Here is a 24,542-nt window from a genome sequence, read left to right on the forward strand (position 1 = left end):
AGATTTTTTTAGAGATACTTCCATACAGACATATTGAAAATAACCACCTAATCATAAATTTTTAGAGCTGCACCAGGCAGATGGTGAAGACTAGGGTACAAAGACCCAGAGATCTGATGTCAGTGTTTCCCAACCCTGTTCCTCCAGGCACACCAACAATGCACATTTTGAATGTCTTCCTTATCTGACCCATATATTTCTGGTCTTGGAGTGAATCAGGTGTGTTTGACTTTATAAGAGTTCGAAAAAGTGTTACTGTTGGTGTGCCTCCAGGGTTGGGAAACACTAGGCTACTTTAAGCTCAAGGGTTGCCAAACCAGTCTGGCTGCCAGACAATAACTCAGGTTGTAGGACAGGAAAATAAACACAATAGGACTGGATTAAACAAGACACTTCTCAACAAGATCACAACAAAGGAATACAATAAGGGCATGGGTACAGTAGCTATGATGTTGTTGGTGATGCTAAACCAAATTTACATATAATTGCTGTCAGGCGGAAACCTCGTAATTTTTAAACACCAAGTTGTCAAAGTTGGTATTTATTGTGGTTTTATATATAAAGACAGACACTTGCATGTGTCATAATAATATTAACATTTTATGAATATTAAGCTCAAATGGAGTCACGATTTTTTTGACCTGCGAATGACAGATATATGTTTTGTCCGTCACTGGAACAGCCACATCTGAGACGGTCAGTGCACATTACGTTTTCATCAACTTATTGGTTATAAAGTTTATTGTAGCTATAATGGGTGCTCAATTTTTCTTGTTGAATACATTTGGCCAAAATCTCATGATATAAAAGATTAAAGGAGAACTCCGGTGCAAAATGAACCTTTGATCTAATTACACAATGTTACCTAGTCAACCGTTATCTGAGATTTGTTTTCATGATTATCGAATGTAAATAGTTTTATCTCTAAAAACTATTTAGCCTATAACGCTAGTATAACGCTATGTTACGTCCCCTGATGGTATAGAGGTATGAGGGAGACGTACATAATATAATTTGAACACTTTCCTTTAGTTTTGATCTCTGGGGAGTATCGTGGGCGAATGACTCACTGACAACAAGTTACTGCAAGCAGGTGGTTCGCTTTATTTTCCATACAAACATTATAATTGAAAATAAAGAAAAACAAACAAATAAACTTACAGCTATATACAACTTAAGCTAAATAATTGAAAAATGATAATTGAAATAAGTCACAGAGAGAGAGAGAGATGAGCGGTGCTAAACAAACAAATCAACAAAACCAAAGCACACACTCGCTAATCCCCACCCTCTAAACTAACTGAAAACAAAACCAGGAAAGAAAGAAATCTTCAGCGCTTAACACGCCATAACTAAAACTTCACTAACTAACCAAAACAAAACTTACACAGAGTTGCACACGCTCCTTCCCTAGGGCATAGTAATGACAAATAAAAATCGCTTGTACCACTAACAAGGCTCAAAATAGCCCCACACTAACACGGTAGCATAATGAGGGTCCCTACATTCAAACCGAAGCATTGAGAACTTTGTCATTGTCCAGACAGTTTAATAAGAAGATATTTTATACATACAGTCAACTTGACAGACAAATTAAGTCAATTTTTTCAGTGAGTGCCCAAGTTTGTGTACTCAAATGAGTTTTTTTCACCAAACCCTTTTACATACCCCCCAGAACACTTGGAATATACGACACGTGTCGCATGGGATCATTCTGTGATACTTCTGCATCTTTTTTAAAAACTTGATGCTGGTCGCTATTCACTAGGCTACATTATGCATTGCTATTTGAAATTTCTCCTTTTATATTTCGACAAAGAAAAAAGCTTATACTACATTAGAACAACACAAGGGTAAGTAAATGATGACTTATTTTCAATTTTATGATTACTATCCCTTTAGTCATGTTTTTTAAAGAAATAAAATATATTTTTATTATTGCAGAATGGTTTTCTTTAGACTTCTTTACAGCTATATTAAATATGACCTCAGGAACAAGATAATGTAGTATTTTATTTAAAAAAAAGAAAAAATCAAATCAGAACACAAAATATAGTACAGAGAAATGCAAGCTATATATTCAGTACAGTGTGTGTGATTGTAGAGTGTGAAGATCTGCTGTATTCAGTGCATGAGGAAGTAATTGAGCAGAGAACAGCAGAGGAACAGGACGCTCTGGGTGACGCTCTGAGCCCCGTTACACAGGTTCCCCACACAACGCTGAACACTAACTGATGTGGCGTCAAAAATAGATTTAGACACACAGCCTTTAACAACCAATGACTGGCCTCCAAATGTCCCTGATGAAAAGAGAGAAAACAAAGATTGAATTAAGCTGGACATTGGTATATATGATGATCTGTGTCAAATGTTTAAACCTAAGACAGTTTAAAAGATAATTACTTTAATCTTCTTCCTTTTTTCCAGATTCTCACCTGTTGCTGTTGCTGTTGCTTTAATGCAGCGATCTTCAGTCCCTGAACATTTCACTGTGTTTGAGCAGCTCTGTTGTTCATCACAAAAGTAACATTTCTTTCCATTTGAGACAGGTTCTACAGAGGAAAAACAAGTATTATTTTGTTTTATGAACAAAATATCTAATGCAACACTCCTTTAGCGACTCCATTCAATCAGTTCACCACAGACAAAACACACTCTGCTTTTTTTTTTCTGATCGAATGTCCTTTGGAAGTACAAGAGAGTTGAATTTACAGAGGTTATTTGCACATGATCATTGAAGTACAATACCTGGAGCATCTTGAGCGTTACACTTGTTTGTGTTACAGCAGGAAGAAGTAATCCTTACATAGCCGAGATTCATGGACCCACTTTGACAGGCAACAGCACAATCTTTAATCTTCACTTTAAAAGTAATGTCACCTAAAAATATGAATGAGACAGGAGAGATCAGTTCAACTGCACATTATTTTGGAGGTAAGCATTGAACATTTTGTAAGCATTTAGCATTGAACATTTTAAAAATACAAATCCATACTCTAAGAGAAAACAAATTAAATAGCAGAAATATGTATAATATTCGAGTAGCCGAAAAACGAGTAGCCATTCTGTCGCAGCTCCTGTAAAATATAGCGGTATGTTATACTCATATTATAGTAAAAAACAATGGTAAATTTCAATCCCATTGGACTTACCAACTTGTGCCACTGCTGTTGTACTCATGCACTGAGAAGATCCAGTGGGACATGTTTTAACCGTTTGTCCTGCACAAGAACCCGTCTCACTCAGGCACTCATAACAGCTGAGAGAGTGTCCTTTAGGAATAAAACAGAGAGAAAGACACATCAATTATCTGTATTTGTACCCAGTAACATCACAAACACTATTTGTCTTCATACCTGCAGTGAAGAGAATGAACAGAAGAGAAACTGAGAGTTGCAGATCCATCTTTGATCAGGAGGAGAAGGAAATAACGTCTGTTTCAGTGCTTATTTTATAGCTTATCACAAGGGGAGTTAATGATAAATGATGGTTTAAGGAAACTACAAGGAATGTATTATTTTGCAGTGTGTACTTTGATCTTAACACTATTATTGATTATTCTCAGATTTTGTAAAGTAAGTCGAGTCTGGCCTAAATTATAAGCATTTTAAAATCACTTATAATTTGGTCAGAAGACTTGCTATGTTCTTATTGAAAGTCTTACAGCACCATAAATTGAAGCCTCGGTAGGTTTTTGTAATCAATTAAATTTATTTTAATTGGTTCCTTTTCTTTATATAATCTACAAAAATATAAAGGCAAATACAATTTCATCATTAAAGTATAAAATACAATAATCACGTTTTGAATCAAAGGTGTAGCCAGCTCTTCTTGTCCTCATCTCTGGGCTTCTTGTCCTCATCTCTGGGCTTCTTGTCCTCATCTCTGGGCTTCTTGTCCTCATCTCTGGGCTTCTTGTCCTCATCTCTGGGCTTCTTGTCCTCATCTCTGGGCTTCTTGTCCTCATCTCTGGGCTTCTTGTCCTCAGCTCTGGGCTTCTTGTCCTCATCTCTGGGCTTCTTGTCCTCATCTCTGGGCTTCTTGTCCTCATCTCTGGGCTTCTTGTCCTCATCTCTGGGCTTCTTGTCCTCATCTCTGGGCTTCTTGTCCTCAGCTCTGGGCTTCTTGTCCTCATCTCTGGGCTTCTTGTCCTCATCTCTGGGCTTCTTGTCCTCATCTCTGGGCTTCTTGTGCTTCTTGTCCTCAGCTCTGGGCTTCTTGTGCTTCTTGTCCTCAGCTCTGGGCTTCTTGTCCTCATCTCTGGGCTTCTTGTCCTCATCTCTGGGCTTCTTGTCCTCATCTCTGGGCTTCTTGTCCTCAGCTCTGGGCTTCTTGTCCTCATCTCTGGGCTTCTTGTCCTCATCTCTGGGCTTCTTGTCCTCATCTCTGGGCTTCTTGTCCTCATCTCTGGGCTTCTTGTCCTCATCTCTGGGCTTCTTGTCCTCAGCTCTGGGCTTCTTGTCCTCAGCTCTGGGCTTCTTGTCCTCATCTCTGGGCTTCTTGTCTTCATCTCTGGGCTTCTTGTCCTCATCTCTGGGCTTCTTGTCCTCATCTCTGGGCTTCTTGTCCTCATCTCTGGGCTTCTTGTCCTCAGCTCTGGGCTTCTTGTCCTCATCTCTGGGTTTCTAGGCATCGGGTGTACTGACGTATCAGTGTCCAAAGAGGCAAGCAGCTCCTCAGTCTTTATACTCCTGTTGTTTACCACAGGTGTTAGGATCCAATCTTCTTGACTGACAGAAGTTGTGACTTTCCCAAAGTTTCCCAGATCCTTGTCCAGGCCTCGCAGGTGCAAGCTGTCCACCTCTTCATGTCCATGAACTCCAGTAAACTCAACCAAGATGGCTGATTTCCTTGTAAGGTTCTAGGAGTAGAACCACAGTTCTTTGTGTCCTTGAGCACACACACATAATCACACACACTTCTGCTTCTCGTTCTCATATAGACACACACACATATACATAACGAACAATTACTGTACACCAGTGGTGGGCCGTCAGGGCCAGCAAGGCCTTCTCTGCTGGCCTAAACACTATGAGAATCACTGACTTGCACTTTGATATATTTTTCAATTATTATTTATAATAATAAATAATAGTATTCAATTATTCCCAATAGTCCGTTCTCATAATTTCATAGCTTTTCTCTTGGTTGCGCTGCTTCCAGTAGTGTATATTTATTTTAGTGCTTTTATCCAATCATATTTCAGTCATCATGTGTTGCCAGGGTCAAATATATCTGCTTCGAGGCCTTCAGAATCGATCGTGCGGGCGCCTGTAGCTTAAAATGAATGGCAATGAAACTGTTGCTTTAACCAATCAGATAATCGGTCAGATTTAATCAGCCAATCAGATATCGAGTTGACTGCACCGGGGCCATCTAGCAGGCATACAATAACGTAGGCATTTTCACGCCCTTTGATTGGATGGTCAGAGCGTGTACTATTATTACTGGTAGTCAGAGCTAGCTAACCGCATCTGTTGCGAACTGTGTGTAAACTAAAATACCTGTAGATTTAATAGTTTTTCAACCCACAAATTAATGTTTATTTCCTTCCTCGACCACCAGCAGGTTCAAACCTACCGGAAAAAATCCCTTATTCAGCTTACGCAGAGTCTCGGCACTCTATCGATCTATCCGGGTAAAAACAGAACTGACTGCAATGTAAAGTTATGCCAGGACTGATTTTGAAGGCAAAAAGTCCCGCTGATCTCATTGATATCGTTTAATAAATCTGTGTGAGAGCTTGTGTCGGCTGTAACGTTACACATCGTCATGTTTTGCGGTGTTTTCCCTGTTTAACGTTACTGCTTCTATCGAGCAGACACTCTCGTCTCAGCACTAAAGCGAATTAAAACTTATGACAGAAATACGACGGGACAGACTCGACTTTCAGCACATTAACCTCGATGGCGATAGAAAAGGTTGTTGGAACTGAAAAGCACAGACAACCTGTACAACCAAGTAATTCAAGTCTTTTTGAGGAAAGAAATTAGGATGGATTTTGTGTTAAAAATCAGTTTTGGGAGAGTATAATGCATTTTTTGCCCCTGTTTTTGTCCGTGCTGAATATGATTTTCTTCCTAATTTTTCTTGTAAATTTATGATCGAAACAACTTCTTTTTTTCAAACATTAATACTTATCCATTGAAGGATAAGACAGGGATGAGGATCCGTTTCTGAATTTATAATCGGAACGCAAGAACCACTGTAGACAAAAGCCGAACTCACTCGCTCTTTTCTCTCTACCCGTCCTTTCGCGAACTCACCGCATTAACCCTATAACTGCTGCCGGTGCAAAATAAAAACAGGAATTTTACAACAATTATAGAGAGTATGTGCGTGCGCTGCTACACTATTAAAAGTTATTAATTCAGGGTGGACATCACTGAAGGCCTAGGTGTGAAATGCACGGCCCGCCACTGCTGTACACTGTAAAAAAAAAAGTCTGTTTAACTTAAAAAAGCAAGTTACCTTGTTGCTTTAAAATTTTGAGTTCGTTGTAATTAAAAATTTGAGTTAATACAATGAAGAATGGTTTAATAAACAGAAACTCAAAATAGTGTTATCTTCACACATTAGTTATCGAAGTTGATTTGACAAAAGATAAAAAGTTGTGATAACAAATCATGAAAATATTTTTTACAGTGTACATCTTTTAGTGTACATGCAATACAAGCCATTTTTTTACAAACAAAAATAAATAACAACAGTGTATACATCGGCTAAATATTACAAAAAGCCATCAACAATAAACAAGGAGGCAGGTAATTGCATTTTCTTGATATTATACAATATGTGTACATGTTTGGCTATCATGAAGGCCAAATGTCACTGACATATTAAAGTGTTTTGCACATGTTTCTGTGACGGGTAGGTTTAGGGATCGGGCTTGGGTTAGGCCATAGAAAACCATAACTTGCATTTCCTCTGAAATCTTGAACGATCAGACTTGAGACGTGAAAGACAAAAACTTCTTTAATGATCCTACAATAATCCTGAGTTTTTGTTTTTGTTTGTTTGTTTGTTTGTTTGTTTTTTCATCACATTCTTGAGCACATGAGTAAAATTTGTGGGAAGAGTAATTATCTCTTCAGGAAAAATAGATTTTTTTTTTTGTCTTGTCCAAAACTAGAAAAATGTAATATCCATGCATTTTCCGAGCTACTTGTCTGATGCTGGAGCCTATTAGGTAAAACATATTTTTCTTTATTTATATATTTTTTAATTTATTTTAGGTTTTTATTATTTAAAAAAATCAAGGAGTAGGACAGCAAGAATGATACATTTCCAGTTTAAGAGTATTATTAATGCAGCAATAATATTTTTCTCATCAATAAATGTTATTAGAGCAACATCATTTGTGTGAAAGGCTGTGGTAGCCTACATTATTTGAATCCTAACCCTGAATCCTAATCATCTTCCACCGCTGAAACTAGACAAGTTTGTAGATTTTTTTTATCACTAATTAATAACACCATCTCAGTCAATATGCCGTTCATAAACAGGAGGTCTCTGGAACATATAATTCTCTGGAACCTATAAAAACCTATAATTCCATAAACCTATGGAATTTATCATCATAATAAAATGATTCTTGTTCGTCAAATAATTTGGACTTTCTTTTTGTGACTGAAACTTGGCTTGATTCTTTGGACTTAAGTCCTTTATCAGAACTTCCTCTCATTCTTCACTAATCATGAGTTCATGTTGAAGTAAGTATTAATTCAGGTGATCATTAATGTACCTTTTTTTGTAAAGTGTTACCAAAAACAATATGGTTGATATCTCAAAAAATAAGTGTTCAGTGAGATTTAGTTTGGGCGCAGTGCCAAACTTTTCCACTAGTTGACTACTGCCCATATAAGGGCGCCTCCATTTAATGTTGTTTGAGTGATCTGAACCATTATTTTTACAATTTTCATACAATTTATGAAGTAGACATCCTATTCAGAAGTATAGGATGGTTTGGCAAAAGTTTGGCAGATTTTGAAATGAATTCGACCTCTAAGAAACACAAAAATGTTCATTATAGCTCGCTGCCACATCACAAATGGTGAATCTAGTATTTTTTTCTTTATATTTGTAGGGAAGATGTAAAATGTTTTCTCCCAGCCTTAGGGGGGAGCTGTTTCGTTCTGTGAGTGAGCCCTTCTTCACATGGGTGGAGCTGTTTTTTTAATTCAGTTATATTTCCTTGTGGAAAGATGTTGCTGTGTGCTGCATAGTGGCTGATGCAGATTAAGAGCCAAATAAAAGAAAGCTTCACTGCTGTGACGACCACGATCTTGGTGTCCTCCTCATTCATCGATCACAAACACAACGCAGAGACATTTGGGGGAGCACACCGACGAAGAGGGTTACATCTTTGGTGCCGTGAACCCGGATCGTTGGTTTCTATGTCAACGGAAGTAAGCAATCTGACAAATAAGAAGTCTGAGTAGAGTGGAAAAAAAAAAGCAAAAGAGAAAAAAAAAAAAAAAAGCAAAAGAGAAAAGAAGCAAAAGAAAAAGAAAGAAAAAAAAGAAAAAGAGAAGGAAAAAAATAAAAAAATAAATTCCACCTACTTTCTTTTGTCTTAAAGTGACAGTGTTAAATATATTGTTGGAGTTTTGCTTAAGGATTATTTTTTTCTCTGTCTCTGAACTTTTGATATTGTGCAATAAGAGTGTTAATTTGTTGATTTGAGTAACACATTTGTGAATTGCTGTGGTTTTTTGAAACGATATCCTTTTTTTGTGCATTCAGGTGTATTTTAATCTCTTGAAGTGGGTTATTTTATTTTTATCTTTTCCATTTACCTTCATTTATGATTATTTGGTTTGTGATTACATAAGGTATATACAACACACTTACACTTACAGCATTAATTTGCTGTTAACTACACTTTTCAATTTTTTTAATTTGCAAACACTATAGTCTACACACAGTGTATTGCACACTACATACACATTGTGTATTGCACATACGAGAATATGGAAAGAAGTGGAAGAGAAATGCAGGGGCTCCATGAAACCACCCCTCATCGACCACCTCCTCGTCCCCAAGTATCACTAAGGCAGCCGTTCCAGGCCACCCCATGGTTACCAGTAAAGCAGGACAAAAACCAACAGTATGAAATAAGCATGCCTGTCGATGTGAGTATTGAAACTGTGTCCCAGCCAAATGATAACCCTCAACAGTCTGTCAGGCCGAAGACGAGGCAGCTAGCGGCACATACAGAGAACGTGCCCCCCTCTGCAGTGAGCTGGCACCAGTTGGGCACGTGCCCCAGCGGTTCTGTGCAATATCAGCCCTCAGCTTATGCCCAAGCCTCAGATAACCCATTCTATGGACTTCCAACCACCATGCACATGTCTACAGTTAGCCCACACCCATCTAATGTGCCGACTGTTTCGTCCCGAACTAACATGAATGACAATGTCACTACCATTCAGGCTTCACCAAACCTGGCCAACGGAATGCCAACTGACTCCCCTTCTCCAAATGACCCATACCTGACCCCAGCGTTGACTGTGCCGCCTAAAGCCTACATTTCTACTTATCAAGGTATGATGCAGGCACCCAATATGCACAATTCTCCATATAGCATGCACTCTCCTGCTGCAATGGCTGTTTCACCCCAAACCAACTTGCCTGGTCATCCAACAGCCACTCAGGTTCCTCCATCCTTCTTTTATGGTGTGCCAAATGCCATGTACTCAAAACCACCTGACACACTCCAGCCCCCAGTGCCTCCTGTCTTGTCTGGAACCAATTTTTTGCAGAAAACAGACTCTGTTCAAACATACCAAAATTCCAATGATCGTCAGCGTGCCTTACATTCTAACTGTGCCGTTGTGCCGTCCTCCTCACCTCCTGTATATGCTTCAATGGCAGTGCCAGTGTCTCATGGTTCACATATGTATGCACAACAACCCATTTCAGTGCAAAGACCTCGGCCAAAAAAACGTACACCCAGGCCCAGTTTACAGCAGTGAGTGGTAACCAGAGTGGTGAAAAGCCGAGAACAGAGAAAGGAAATAGGCAGAACACAGATCTTACTGAACTCACAGCCATGGTGAAGAAACTGATGAACAGTCAAGAGGATCAAATCAACAGGTTGACGCAGCTGGAGGCTAGAGTTGGAGCATCACCACTGACTGTACTTCCTCCCACCCAGAGACCTCAAGAGAGTAGTGACACTGCAGTAAGGGGCGTAGTGTGCTATCGTTGTGGAAAACCGGGACACATCGCACGGCTGTGTCGGACAGTAATGACTGATGAGGCAGCCCAAGCTGAAAATGGAGCAGCGTCCAGGCAGGATTTAAATGCTTAGGGCCTGTGGTTACCGGGGCAACCACAGGCATGCAACAGAGTCCCCAGCAACATGAAACGGGCAGGTCAAAACCAGCTGATACCCCGCTGGTAGGTCCCTGTAATGAAGGGGTGGTTGGAGTGAATGGAGAAATGTGTAAGGCTCTCATTGACTCTGGCTCTCAAGTAACTACAATTACTGATGAGTTCTGGCGACAACATCCTGTCCTATGTACTCAGGAATTGCAGCCCTCAGACATCCCCATTGAAGGTGCCGCTGGCCAACCAGTATCTTATGTTGGTGTGCTTTGTATCAACCTCAAGTTTATGGGAAGGATCTATTCAAATGTTCCTGCTTTTGTTGTCCCTGTAACAGAGTACCGATCCAGTGTTCCATTGCTCATTGGGACTAATGTAATAAGGGTTTCCAGAAATTACCTCCAAGCGTCATATGGCAAAAAATATCTGGCCAAAGTGAAGTTGACCCATCCTGAGTGGCACTCTGCAATGGTTGCTGTGAGTAAAAGTGAACCTGGTGGAGCTACAGGCAAAGTTGGTCAAGTACAGTATGCTGGTCACAGAATAAGGATACCAGCTGGTAAGGAGCAGGATGTTATTGGCAGAGTTATGGGTGGACCTAAGAGAACTCACTACACAGTTCTAGTGGAGAGCCAGTCCTCCAAAAGGGTTCCAGAAGGTCTTATGGTTGCCAGGCTGCTTGCTAATGTGGAAAAAGGTTGTGTTCCCATCCGGCTCTTGAATCTGTCTGAAAAGGATGTTATTGTCAACCCAAGGACCCTGCTTGCAGATGCTTTCCTGGTTCAGAATGTCATTGAAGAGGAAGAAAAGTGCCAAATGCTGTGCCAGAACCAGTTCATGTGTCAGAGTCAGTGTGGGAATTCAGTGACAGCGTCTTGTCAAAGCCAACAGCAGACTACCAGTGTTGACTCTGTTAATGATATGACATGTGGAGTTGATCTTAGTGCTGCAGCAGTAGAAGGTGAGGAGCAGTTGGCGTTGCTCCAGGATTTGCTGAGGAGAAATGCTGATGTCTTCTCCAAACACTCCATGGACTATGGACATACCACCACTGTGCAACATGAGATACCTCTGGTAGACTCTAAACCTTTCCGCCTCCCTTATCGAAAAATACCCCCGTCTCAGTACCAGGAAGTGCGGAAGGCCATATCAGAGATGGAAGAAGCGGGAGTCATCCGTCCAAGCAAAAGCCCCTATGCATCCCCCATCGTTGTTGTTTCAAAAAAAGATGGCTCCCTGAGGATCTGCGTGGACTACAGGAAACTGAATTCCTGCAGCACCAGAGACGCTTTCCCGCTACCAAGAATAGAGGAGGCATTGGAGGCGTTGGGACAGACAAGGTTTTTCTCGACTCTTGATCTTACATCTGGTTACTGGCAAGTAGAGGTGGCTGAACACGACAAGCTCAAAACTGCTTTCAGCACCCCCATGGGGTTATATGAGGCTAACAGGATGCCGTTTGGTCTGCAGAATGCCCCATCAACCTTCCAAAGATTGATGACCTGCTGCTTTGCTGATTTGAACTTTGAGAGCCTCCTTATCTACCTTGACGACATAATTATCTTCTCTAGGACCTTTGAAGAGCACCTTGAGCGGTTGGAAGTAGTGTTCAGCCGGCTCCGCAAACATGGTTTGAAGCTGAAGCCTCAAAAGTGTAGTCTACTGAGGAAAGAAGTTCAGTACCTAGGCCATGTGGTGTCCGCGGAGGGTATTCATACAGATCCTGAGAAGATAAGCAGAGTCAGAGACTGGAAGCGGCCGTCAAGTGTGAAGGAAGTGCTGGGGTTCGTTGGTTTCGCTGGGTACTACAGACGGTTCATCAAGGGATATGCAGCATTGGCGGCACCCCTGTATAGACTTACCTCTGGAGACCCAAAGAAAAAGAAAAGAGGGGTGAAAGGAACTTCTGGACCTGTGAAACCGTTTGAGTGGTCAGATGAATGTGAGAGAGCTTTTGAAGCACTGAAGGAGAGACTGACTACAGCACCAATTCTGGGCTACCCCAACTTCAGCTTACCATTTGTACTGCAAACGGATGCTTCTGGTGAGGGTCTTGGGGCGGTCCTTGCACAAGTTCAAGATGGTGTGGAAAAAGTGATTGCTTATGCAAGCCGAGGTTTGAGACCACCTGAAACCCGCTACCCCGCACATAAGTTAGAGTTTTTGGCTCTAAAGTGGGCTGTTACAGATAAGTTTTATGATCACCTTTATGGGCATAAGTTTTCTGTGCTGACTGACAACAACCCACTTAAATATGTGATGAGTACAGCGAAGTTGGACGCCACAGGTCAGCGTTGGGTATCACAGCTTGCCATGTTTGACTTTGACATTGAGTACAGGCAAGGGAAGTCCAACTCTAATGCCGACGCACTCTCAAGGATGTCTAATCAAGAGGTCATAAAAACTCTACAGTCCTGCCCACAGTGCATTTCCTCCACAAAGCAAGACCAGTCCTTCGCCGATGAGTCAGGGAAGAAGGAAGACGTTAGTGAGCAATCGGAGAGAACTGTTATGTGCAAGGAGGGAGAGTTTCTGGGTCAGGCTGACGAGCTAGCCAATCCGTTTGATGGAGCGGGTACTGATGCGCTGCCTGCAATGACAAAGTTGGAGATCAGAGGATGTCAAAAGGAGGACCCTGTCATTGGGCCAGTCCTACATTACAAGACACTAAACAAAAAGCCAAGACGAGGAGAAAGGTTGGAAAAAGGAAAAGATGCACGGCTTCTCTTAAAAGAGTGGAGGAGGCTGGTGGTCAAAGATGGAATTCTTTACAGGCATGTTAAGGATGTGCAGGGACGGTCCATTGCTCAGCTGGTCTTGCCGGAGAAAATGCGACTTTTGGCAAAAACAAGTCTTCATGACGACTCTGGTCATTTGGGATTTGAGCGTACTTTGAATCTGTTCCGGGAACGATTCTTTTGGCCGAGAATGCAGTGTGAAATAAAGTCATGGTGTGAGCAGTGTGAAAGATGTTGTTTGAGGAAAACTCCCACTGGAAATAGGGCTCCACTGGTGAGCATTCACACTAATGCCCCTATGGAACTCATCTGCATAGATTTTCTTGTCCTGGAGAAGTCTAAGGGAGGAATAGAGAATGTCCTGGTGGTCACCGATCATTTCTCAAGATTCGCTCAGGCTTACCCCACGAAAGACCAGAAGGCTGTCACTGTGGCAAGGGTGCTGTGGAAGAATTTCTTCTGTCGATTTGGTTTCCCAGCAAGACTCCATGCAGATCAAGGCAGAAATTTTGAGAGTACAGTAGTTAAGGAGTTGTGTAAGCTGACGGGAATTACAAGGACTCATACTAGCCCCTACCATCCGCAAGGAAATGGGACCACAGAGAGATTTAACAGAACTCTGATGAATATGTTGGGCACTCTTGATCCTGATAAGAAACCCAGGTGGCATGAATACATTGACGCACTGACACATGCGTACAACTGCACTCAACACGATTCAACTGGTTTCTCCCCATACTTCTTGATGTATGGCAGACATCCACGACTGCCTGTTGATCTCCTTTTTGGTCTGTCAACCGCAAAAGAGCCATGTGAGTACAGTGAATATGTTCAGACTCTGCATGAGTGCTTGACGTATGCTTATGAGGAGGCAGACCGAATGTCAAGGCATGCTAAGGATCTTCAGAAAAAGCACTATGACAAGAAAGCCAAAAGCCACATGTTCCAACCTGGTGACAGAGTGATGGTGAAAGTGTGTTATGTCGAGGGGAGACAGAAGCTGGCAGATAAGTGGGAACCACATCCATATGTTGTGGTGAAGAAACAGCCAGGAATTCCAGTGTATGTGGTTCGTCCAGAAGATGGTGACAGGGAAAGAGTCATCCACCGAAATCTTCTGTCCCAGTGCATGTTTTTCCCAGTGAGTTCCAAGTACCTTGCCCGAGAAGAGCCTGGCATGGAGGAAGTGTCTGGAATGGACTCAAGTGTTTCCGAGGAAGAAGAGGAAGTAGTGGAGACAATTGAAAGTGGAGACAGCACTATTACACAGTGTACAAGTGTGGAATGGTCAGATGTTGTGGATGAAGAGCATGAACAGGATGGAAGTCAGTTGAAAGAGACTGTGAGTGAAAAAGAGAAGCATGGGGAGCAGACGCCGTTGGAAGTCTCCAATCCTGAGCGGCCAGAGAGGAGATATCCTGAGCGGAAAAGACGCCCACCAAACAGACTCTCCTTGGAGATACATGTCCTCCAAAGTGAAAGTGACAAAGAGAAGGTACTGTAGAAAGAGGAAGGAAAGTGTGGGAAAAGGCTAAAGCAAAGAAGGAGCTCTACATTAGCAATACATATAAACACACACCCCACACAGACATTTTATAGAGAATCATAAGATTTAGACCGACTTAATTTTGCTTTTTAGTGATGACTGGGACGGCATCATTTAAAGAGGGGGTGGATGTAGGGAAGATGTAAAATGTTTTCTCCCAGCCTTAGGGGGGAGCTGTTTCGTTCTGTGAGTGAGCCCTTCTTCACATGGGTGGAGCTGTTTTTTTAATTCAGTTATATTTCCTTGTGGAAAGATGTTGCTGTGTGCTGCATAGTGGCTGATGCAGATTAAGAGCCAAATAAAAGAAAGCTTCACTGCTGTGACGACCACGATCTTGGTGTCCTCCTCATTCATCGATCACAAACACAACGCAGAGACATTTGGGGGAGCACACCGACGAAGAGGGTTACATATTCAAAAAATGTTCAGACCTTTTTTTCTAAAATAATTGAATGGATGCTATCTTTTGAACTCTTGGCATGAAAACAAACTGAGGTTTCTACCATTCTTTCATGATTTTTCATGTTCATCACTATTTCAAAATAAAGGTCTGAACACGCCTTAGGAGTATGAAAATATTCTTGTTGCAAATTGATAAATTACGGCTCCTCTGTAATTTATTTTGAAAATCAGTCACCAAATATGTAAACTAGACTTTCAAATGATATATAGTTTGTCAAGACTAGTTTAGGTTTAGTATAGGATTTTACTGTTTTAATTATGTAATGGCTGTGTATATATAATATAAGGGGTTAAATAAACACTGCATTTGGATCCTCAACCTTTGTGTCTCAGAACAGTTTGTGACACACATCGTTGTTTTGCACATTATCAAGTTTTGCTCTGTGGAAAAAAGGGCTGATCTTGGGCATTAAACTTCTCAGCTGCAAATGAGCTTCATTCCAGTCCTGCATAAATCTCACGTCATCTCAACACATAACCTGATGTGATTTTAATGATATCATGGAAATATGTTCATTTATTATTTATGGAGATCAATCGAATTGAAATAATCATCTGAGAGTGATCTGGCAATGAATTCTGATCTGCAAACGTATATGATAACGGTCAGATAAGTATGATTTAAAGGATTAGTTAACTGTTAAAATGAAAATTCTGTATGAATTCTTAGTTTCTGGTTCCCATTGACTTCCATAGTATATTTTTTTCCTACTATGGAAGTCAATGGGAACCAGAAACTGTCTGGTTACTGACATTCTTCTAAATATCTTCCTTTGTGTTCAGCAGAGGAAAGAAATTCATACAGGTTTGAAACAACTTAAGGGTGAGTATATATGATGACAGAACTTTCATTTTAAAAGTGAACTAATCCTTTAAACCATGTTAGTGCAATTCCACTAATGCCAACATAATGTTCGAGTCTAACACTTTAGAATAATGGTCCGTCATTAATAAGTCAGTATGCAGGAAGTAATGCAGGACTAAGGAGTGGCTCTATATTAATATTTCAGCTGCACTGTAAAAAAATATATTAAACATTTTTTTTACAGGTAATGTTCTGTTCTCTTTCATAGGTTCACCCAACGCTGCGTAGCTTAAGACGCAGTGGGAACGCCCTCTGGTGTGCCGATTGTCTGAAGCCCTGATAGAATCACGGCAATTTATTGGCTGATAAAATGAGAGCTTGTGGATGAGTTTGTTGCACAAATGTCAGATGTTTTGAAGGAAAAATGTGTCATCTGACATTTGTGCAACAAACTCATCCACAACACAACTTGCAAACGTGCAAAATGCACAACTATATACTATTTGTAAGCTTAAACAATACAATTAATCCATAAATACATGCAGGTTATTTTTGTATCTGTAATTCAATTCCACAAATAAATCTGTCATGCCCTATCATTCACATAATAATGCATTATAGACTTCTATAAGTCAATGTTAGGCTGCATAGATTAGGTCAGCCGGAACTGGGAACACTTCCCTTAAATCCTGATGTACTCGTTACATCATAAGAAGAATGGTATCTATGCTAATTTTAGTGTCTTTGTTTATCCCAAGGTTTTCCCGCAGCCTGCCGGATCCAGGCCGTATCCAGATCTGACGAAGGACCTTCGCCTGGACCCGATGTCAACGCAGTGCTGAAGTGCCAACTAGCCTCTCCCTATGAGGATCCCTTTACCACTCTACAGATAAAGCATTGTGGAAAATTTGCATATCTACCCCATAGTGATAAACAATAAAATAAAATTCTGTATCAAATTTATAGGCAGGACAAGTAGTTTGTTAAGGCTTGGTTTGTAGAGAATTACAAAAATGCACACATATATTCAAATGCGCATAACTATAGAATGAATTCTTAATGCGCACGTGAGCACCATCAGCGTTTCTCACAGGTTCGTGTTTAAAGTCTGTGTAGAGAGAACGGTGTCGTCTTAGCGGCCCCAAATCTAATAACAAATTATCCTTTCGACGGAAGTGAATCAATCAAAACTAACTTTAGCTGGAAAATAACATTATTCAAGAACCGCTATAAAGTCAAAATAATCTGTTTCCTTAAATTATACGTTTATGTCTGTAAAGCAGCGTTGAAACATCTACATTGTTAAAAGCGCTATATAAATGAAGATGACTTGACTTGACTATTTACATTTAAAATATCAACATTTAACATGCAAAGGTCATGTTGTTTTTTTTCACTTACTGATACCCAACCACAGACATGCATTGCACACAGCCAAACACATTTACAAGTCCATGTTTGCATTGCAAAAGCTTTAAAGGGGTCATGACATGAGAAACCAAATTTGCCTTGATCTTTTATAAGAGGTCTTTGTACCATTAAAACGTCCTGCAAGTTTCATAGCTTAAGACGTCCTCCCCATTATAAACGAATCATTTATTTAATCAAGCTCTAAATACAGCTCGATCTGGATCCACGGTAAGAAGTGACGTCACGGTACGAAGTGACGTACCAGCGTTTGCATATGAAAAATTCTCAACTTCTGCCGCGAGCAACGCCAGTGAAGCGCCGCCGACGGATCCACAATTCTTTTCGGCAACGCTTGACGTCACCCATTCAAAGTCAATGGGAAGCGTTGACGCCGACGCCCCGTGTGAACGTACCGTCACAAGTGTTCAGTCGACGGACAGCGAGTGGGTCTGTGTACAGGGAAATTACGATGCCGCAGATGTGCTGTTCCTGGCTGTGGAGCAAACAACATCTTTGAACACGCTGCGAAAGATCCAGACGTCAGGGAAAAATGGATGCACTTTATTTTTTGCGGACGTCCCAGTCCATTTGAAGGATGACTGTTTTGAGAACAAATCCCAAAATGATGCTTGCTTTGCCAGAAAACTGTTGCTCAAAGATAAGTCCATGCCGACTATTCTGGGCTCAACAACGACGACGCTAACTGTAAGTAATGTATTTAAAACTTTAAACTACTTTTTAAATACGCTGAATCAGCAAATGTTCTGGCTGGGGCGTTAATAATTGATGCATAGGCACTGACGTTAGCCAATCATAACAGTGGGCGTTAACACTGAACTCTTAAAGGGGAAACACCCCCAAAACAGACTGTTTGAATCAGAGGATGAGAAACAGGGTGGGACAAGGTCATAAATCACTACATTTTAAACGTTTTTTGTAAAAAAAAACTATAGTAATACTATAATTGCACCTAAGGGAACATAATAATAAAATAAAAAAAACCATGTCATGACCCCTTTAACAAAAAGTTGAGAATGTCGGTTTAAATGTGCTTGTTCTCCTGAGTATGGAAGCTTTCTCCTTTAAAATTAATAAATAAAACAGTTTAGAGTTTTTTTATGCTGGCTCTACTGTGGTGTGACCGACTAAAAATCTGGGAACAACAGGGCTGAAAACATTCATGGTCAAAAGATTTTTTTTTCCTCTTGCAAAACAAGGAACTATTAAAAAAAGCCTTTACATCTGTTTAGCTATATGCAAAATCACATGCACTGACAGATCATTTGATTAAACTTTAAAAAAATACTTTTTTTAAATGTAGGTGATAATCACATAAAATACGTGATTATATATACATATTCCTCAAGCTTGACAATGTGATCAAAATGATGAAACTCACTCTGATGTGTTTATTAAAGATTCAGTTTTTGTCTTTCACAATGTCTCAGGTCTTCATGATTTCAGAGGAAATGAAACTCATGATTCTAAACAGGTTGCTTCACGTCCCACCCAGTGTGCAGGTTTTATACTTCTGAATTGCAGCTTTTGTAATTCTTTACTGTTTGAGCTTGTGTCCTGGCTTCTCAATAACTAAAGCCTTTTTATTTCAATTGAATTTTATTATGCAGAAAAAAAGAAGATACTTCTGTGTTCAGAAGAATGAAAGGCATACAGGTTTTAAATGACATGATGAGTAAATTATGACAGAATTTTCATGTTTGGGTCAAACCATCACTTTAAGAAGTTAGTTCAAGTAGACCTATACATTTCTTGCAATTCATAAACTTTCCTTTATCTTTAATTGGCAAGTACATTATGTAAGATTAAGTTTCTGTTTCAAGAACCGTTTACGTGTTAAACTTTCATTTTCTCACGAAGACCCTCCCATTTTGATACACTATAAAATGGCACTGAAACGGACACATTATTTTACTCTCCTCCTGATCAAAGATGGATCTGCAACTCTCAGTTTTTCTTCTGTTCATTCTCTTCACTGCAGGTATGAAGATAAATTTTTTTTGTGATTTTACTGTGTACAAATACAGATAATTGATGTCTCTTTCTCTCTGTTTTATTCCTAAAGGACACTCTCTCGACTGTTATAAGTGCCTGAGTGAGACGGGTTCTTGTGCAGGACAAACGGCTAAAACATGTCCCAGTGGATATTCTCAGTGTGAGAGTGCAACAGTAATAGCACAAGTTGGTAAGTCCAATGTAAACTGAAATGTACAGTTATTTGACTGATGGAGATGGTGCCATAATTTACTGGCGCTGCAACAGAATGGCTACTCATTTTTTTTGGCGGAATATTCTATGCAGAATATTCAACATATTTCTGATATTTCATTTATGATGATTTTGCATTTAAAAAAAATGGTTTGAAATTAGAAAAATGCTCAATTTTGACATTTATAAATACATTTACCATTAAACTAATATGCAGTTGGTCTTTTCTGTATCATTCATATTTTTAGGTGACATTACTTCTAAAGTGAAGGCTAAAGATTGTTCTGTTGCCTGTCAAAGTGGGTCCATGAATCTCGGCATTGTAAAGATGACTTCTTCCTGCTGTAACACGAACCAGTGTAACGCTCAAGATGCTCCAGGTATTGTACTTCAATGATCATACGAATATCTTCTTATAAGTCAAGATTAAATTTACTTCCATATGAGATTCAATCAGGAAATAAAAAGCAGGGCGAGGCTTGTCTGTGGTGAACTGCTTGAATGGAACCGCAAAAAGAGTGTTGTTTCATTCGATATTTTGTATAGAAAATAAAATAAAGGATACTTGTTTTCCTCCTGTAGATCCCTCTAACATCCCCAATGGAAAGAAATGTTTCTCTTGTGATGGACAGACCTGCTCAAAGACAGTGGGCTGTTCAGGGACTGAAGATCGCTGCATTAAAGCAACAGGTGAGAATCTGGAAAACGGAAAAAGATTAGTCATTTTCTTTTAAACTGTCTTAGGTTTAAACATTTGCTAAATATCACATATATCAATGTCCAGCTTAGACTGAATCAACCTTTGTTTTCTTCCTTTTCATCAGGGACTTTTGGAGGTCAGTCAGTTGTTGTAAAAGGCTGTGCGTCTAAATCAGTTTGTGACGCCACATCAGTTAGTAGTGTTGAGGGCATCTCATGTTGTGAGGGGAACCTGTGTAACGGGGCTCAGAGTGTCACCCAGAGCTTCCTGTTCCTCTGCGGTTCTCTGCTCTCCTACTTCCTCATGCACTGATTACAGCAGATCCTCACATTCTACAATCACACACACTGCACTGAAGCTATATAGATTGTATTTCTTTGTACTATTGGTGTTCTGATGTGGATTTTTTTTGTCCTTGCTGTAGAACTGTGACATTTTATGAAATAAAATACATCAACTTGTTCCTGCAGTCATGTTTAATAAAGATTGTCATGCTGTAAAGAAGTTGATAAAACCGCAATAATAAAAATACCTAAAGATCAAAGGGGTAGTTCATAAAATGAGAATATTTAGTTCCTGGTGTTGTTCTAATGCAGTACGCCCTTTTATTTTCGGACCACAAAAGAAGAAAAAAAAAAATCACTTCCACTTGTTGTATATTCCAACTGTTCTAAGAGTAGCTATATGATGGGTTTGGAGAAAAACGAACCGGATAATATATTATTTAACGAAATCCTGACCTTGGCCGTTGGTATTCTGTCCACGGCATACATTCACTTCGACTCGAGAAATCAAGATTTAATAAAAGCTCGACATGAAAACTAAAGCTTTCAATACACTGTGACTCACTGTGTGGGCATGACAAAACTAAGGGGGCTTTCACACTGGGCATGTTTGCTGCGGTCCGAGTCTGAGCGAGATTGTTCCCGGTGCCCCCCTGCAGCATTGGTGTGGTTTCACACTCAACTTGAATCTATCGAACCCTGGTGCACTTTCGTTTATGTTACGTCAAGTCACCTTCATTTATATAGCGCTTTTAACAATATAGATTGAATCAACGCAGCTTTACAGTGATAATAGGAAATTAAAGTTACAGCGATTGTTTTGACTTTACAGCAGCTCTAGATTAAAGTTATCACAAACATGCAGGCCGACAGACGTTTTTGAGCGTTGGTCGACATCGTTTTTTCCGGTGTGTTCTGCACCGTTGGACGTCATCGTGTTTTTTTGGGAGAGGGAACTAATGGCGCTTTTCCATTACCAGTACCGACTCGACTCGACTCGGCTCGGCTCGCTTTTCGCTCCGTTTTCCATTGCAGACAGTACCTCCACAATAGTACCTGGTCGTCATAGCGACGCGACACACACCCGCTACCCACACACACAGGACAATGGAGGAAATCGAGTGTATGCTGTTTTACATAATATTAGTAATGGGTATATCACGCAATCTCTGGCAAAACTATTTAAAAATGCCGGGGTTATTCAGGATACTCCGTCTGGCGCGTGCAATGATGATGCAGCGAATAGTGACGATTCTCGCTGACCAACGTCTGCTGTGTTTCACGTCACGTTTTAGTATCGCCTCAGCTCGCTTAGAACCTCGCTGAAGGTGATACGAAAAAAAGTACCTGGAAGCAGGTACTGGTACAACTTTTACACAGTGGAAAACCAAACAAAGGCGAGTCGAGTCGAGGTGAGGCGAGCCGGTACTGTGTATTGGAAAAGCGCCATTGGCTGTTCAGCTTAGTGATCGAGTCAGTGCACGGCAATAAAAGCAAAACAGCGAGTAAGAAGAAAACGGTACAGATAGAAGGCTGTTCATAATACGTCATCTTACCTGGTGTTCCTTGGCGAATATTTCATTATTAACATAAGCAGAGAGGAATAAAGAAAGTGTTTAGCAGTATTGATATTCAAAACGGTAAGCACGCACTGCTTTTGTTTACGGTTTGTGTATCTGCAGCCGGCAGCGTCGGTTTCCCTTTTTGAATGACGAATATCGATGAATATATCTGCAGAAATAGACAGTTGTCTCATTTACATGCAGGCGTAGAACGCACATTCTAGCTGACAGTCGGCTTTCTTCCGTTGTGTTCGCGTGCAACTTTTCCCCCCCGACGCAGGCGACGCGAGGCGACAACACAGTCGGCTTTCATCAGCGCTAGTTCTTTGGCATCGGTTTGGTGTAATACCTTAAAGCACCTTAAAACACACTTAAAGGTGCATTGTGTAATATTTAGGAGGATCTGTTGACAGAAATGCAATTTAATATACTTAACTATGTTTTCAGTGGTGTAAAAAAGACGTTACACAATGAACCGTTATGATTTTATTACCTTAGAATGAGCCATTTCTATCTACATACACCGCGGATCCCCTTACCTTGAAATAGCCATTTTACACCACAATGTTTCTACAGGAGCAGTAGACGGACAAACTGCTCCACAGAGCGCTTTCGTCACTGTGTTGTTCTTCATGCAAAGAAGCAAGCTAAAGTCAGCGAATAAAACACTGATACAATGATGAACAAGTAACAATAATATTCGCAATAACATATCGTTTTACTTAATAATTAAGTAAATATAATTTCTTAATTAATCTTTGGAAAGAAACCTCATTGCTTAACTGGTTACCCTCTGCTGTCTCAGACGACGACATCTTTTCCTTTCGGCCACCGTAACTTCTGTTGGTTGCAATTCGCAAACCTCACCGCTAGATGCAGCTAAAATTTACACACTGCACCTTGACGAACCCTGACGAACTTCCGGCAAATTTGAGATTCGCTCTGCGAGTCCTTCTGGCCAAGAGGCCATTCAAGCCCAATTCCAATTTTTCCAAATCGAGGCACCAATCACAAACGTTGAGGCGGGCTTTACACGAGGACGATGGCTCTGATTGGTTTTAGGTTTATCCAATTGCGCCCAGAGGCATTTGAGCGACGTCCGTTGGTGACGCCCCTTTGGAAATGGGCTGTGAATGAACCTTTCCCAGACCCACTTTCAGTTACAACTGAGAATCGTCTGATGTCAACCAGACTAGTGTTTTTTTTAATTAATTTGATGCTATTATGCGCAGCTGAGTAAACGACTCTTGGGTTTGTTGTATGTGCTTCGCATGAAGGGGGCTTTTTACTGTTTGTAAATGGGATCTTTAGAGACAGCGGTATGCCTTTAATTTGCCGCTCTGAATGCTCTCGCTATGGGCGATTACACTGCAGGCTCGCTCTCGCTCGTATCCAAGGTAAATCATCAACACTATCATGTGGTTTATTTAAATAAATTCATTGTCATCGGCTAAAACGCATGCGCAGGTTACTTTTCTTCATGAATCGCGCCACAGTTCCAGTGCAACCGAACTCAGACCACCTCCTTCAGGTAGTCTCGGGTTCAGTACCCCGGTGCGCACCCGGAATCCACATGACAGCTTTCACCAATTTTTCATGTGAACCGTGCCCCGTTTCGAACTAAACTGCAGTGTGAAAGCACTCTAATGGCGCTTTTCCACTGCATGGTACGGTACGGTTCGGTACGGCACGGCACGCTTTGGCGCTTTTCCACTCCATGGTACGGTACGGCTCGGTTCGGTACGGCTCACTTATGGCGCATTTCCACTGCATGGTACGGTACGGTACGGCTCGCTTCGGCTCGCTTTAAATTGTACCACCTCTGTTGAGGTTCCAAGCGTACCGTACCGATACTAAATGTGACGTGAAAACACTGCAGATCACTGATTGGTCAGACAGAATCGTCACTTCAGCGTCATTGTATTTGCGACACGAGACACTAAACCCGCTAGATTTAAATAGCCAGACAACGCGGTAGCACCTGTTTTTAGAGTATTTACTTGACAAAAAAAGTAAAAAACAAACAAACAAGAAATGTCTGAATCGTGGTCAGTGGACGAGGTGCAGACGTTCCTCTCGTTGGTTGCCGAGGAGCGGAAGTAGCACAGCTCTTAGCCGCACACGGCTACCACCGGACCTACAATAACGATCAGTCCCACCCACTTTGAAGCGGTACTAACTGCAGTGGAAAAGCAACCGAGCTAAAGCGAACCGAACCGTGCCGTACCGAGTCAAGTCGTACCATGCAGTGGAAAAGCAAAGCGAGCCGAACCGTTCCGCGCTGAATCGAACCGTACCATGCAGTGGAAAAGCGCCATAAGTGAACCGAACACGTGGCTTCCCTCCCCAGTCACCCTACAACATTACTCCTGTCGTGCATTCATGTTTATTTCGTGCTACAACTAGCAGTAAAGAGGAAGAGAAAATCGCTCCACTCAATCTGTCAAAACGACGGATATTATTTGAATATGCTGAAA

General features: G+C 40.8%; 2 protein-coding genes across 4 annotated transcripts in view; one reads left to right on the plus strand and one right to left on the minus strand.

The window, feature by feature from the left end:
• LOC306984720 (phospholipase A2 inhibitor 31 kDa subunit-like) overlaps positions 1 to 3,450 on the minus strand; it is a 38,904-nt gene extending 35,454 nt beyond the window's left edge. For 2 of the 3 annotated variants that reach the window (XM_079586319.1, XM_079586317.1), the window contains exon 1: positions 3,357 to 3,448. In XM_079586319.1, coding sequence (XP_079442445.1) covers positions 3,357 to 3,405 — 49 coding nt within the window. In that variant the 5' untranslated portion in view covers positions 3,406 to 3,448. Of the gene's footprint in view, positions 1 to 2,034; positions 2,301 to 2,447; positions 2,553 to 2,748; positions 2,881 to 3,152; positions 3,273 to 3,356 lie in introns of those variants that run through there. The other variant, XM_079586321.1, reaches the window with a different exon arrangement.
• Positions 3,451 to 19,187: 15,737 nt separating this feature from the next.
• On the plus strand, positions 19,188 to 20,681 carry LOC306984655 (urokinase plasminogen activator surface receptor-like). Its single transcript, XM_079586157.1, has 5 exons — positions 19,188 to 19,292; positions 19,377 to 19,496; positions 19,768 to 19,899; positions 20,102 to 20,209; positions 20,344 to 20,681. The coding sequence occupies exons 1-5, from the start codon at positions 19,244 to 19,246 to the stop codon at positions 20,529 to 20,531; spliced, it is 597 nt and encodes a 198-aa protein (XP_079442283.1). The 5' UTR covers positions 19,188 to 19,243; the 3' UTR covers positions 20,532 to 20,681.
• Positions 20,682 to 24,542: the final 3,861 nt, after the last annotated feature.

Source organism: Phoxinus phoxinus (assembly GCF_949152265.1).
Source record: "Phoxinus phoxinus genome assembly, chromosome: 17".
Classification (NCBI taxonomy): domain Eukaryota; kingdom Metazoa; phylum Chordata; class Actinopteri; order Cypriniformes; family Leuciscidae; genus Phoxinus; species Phoxinus phoxinus.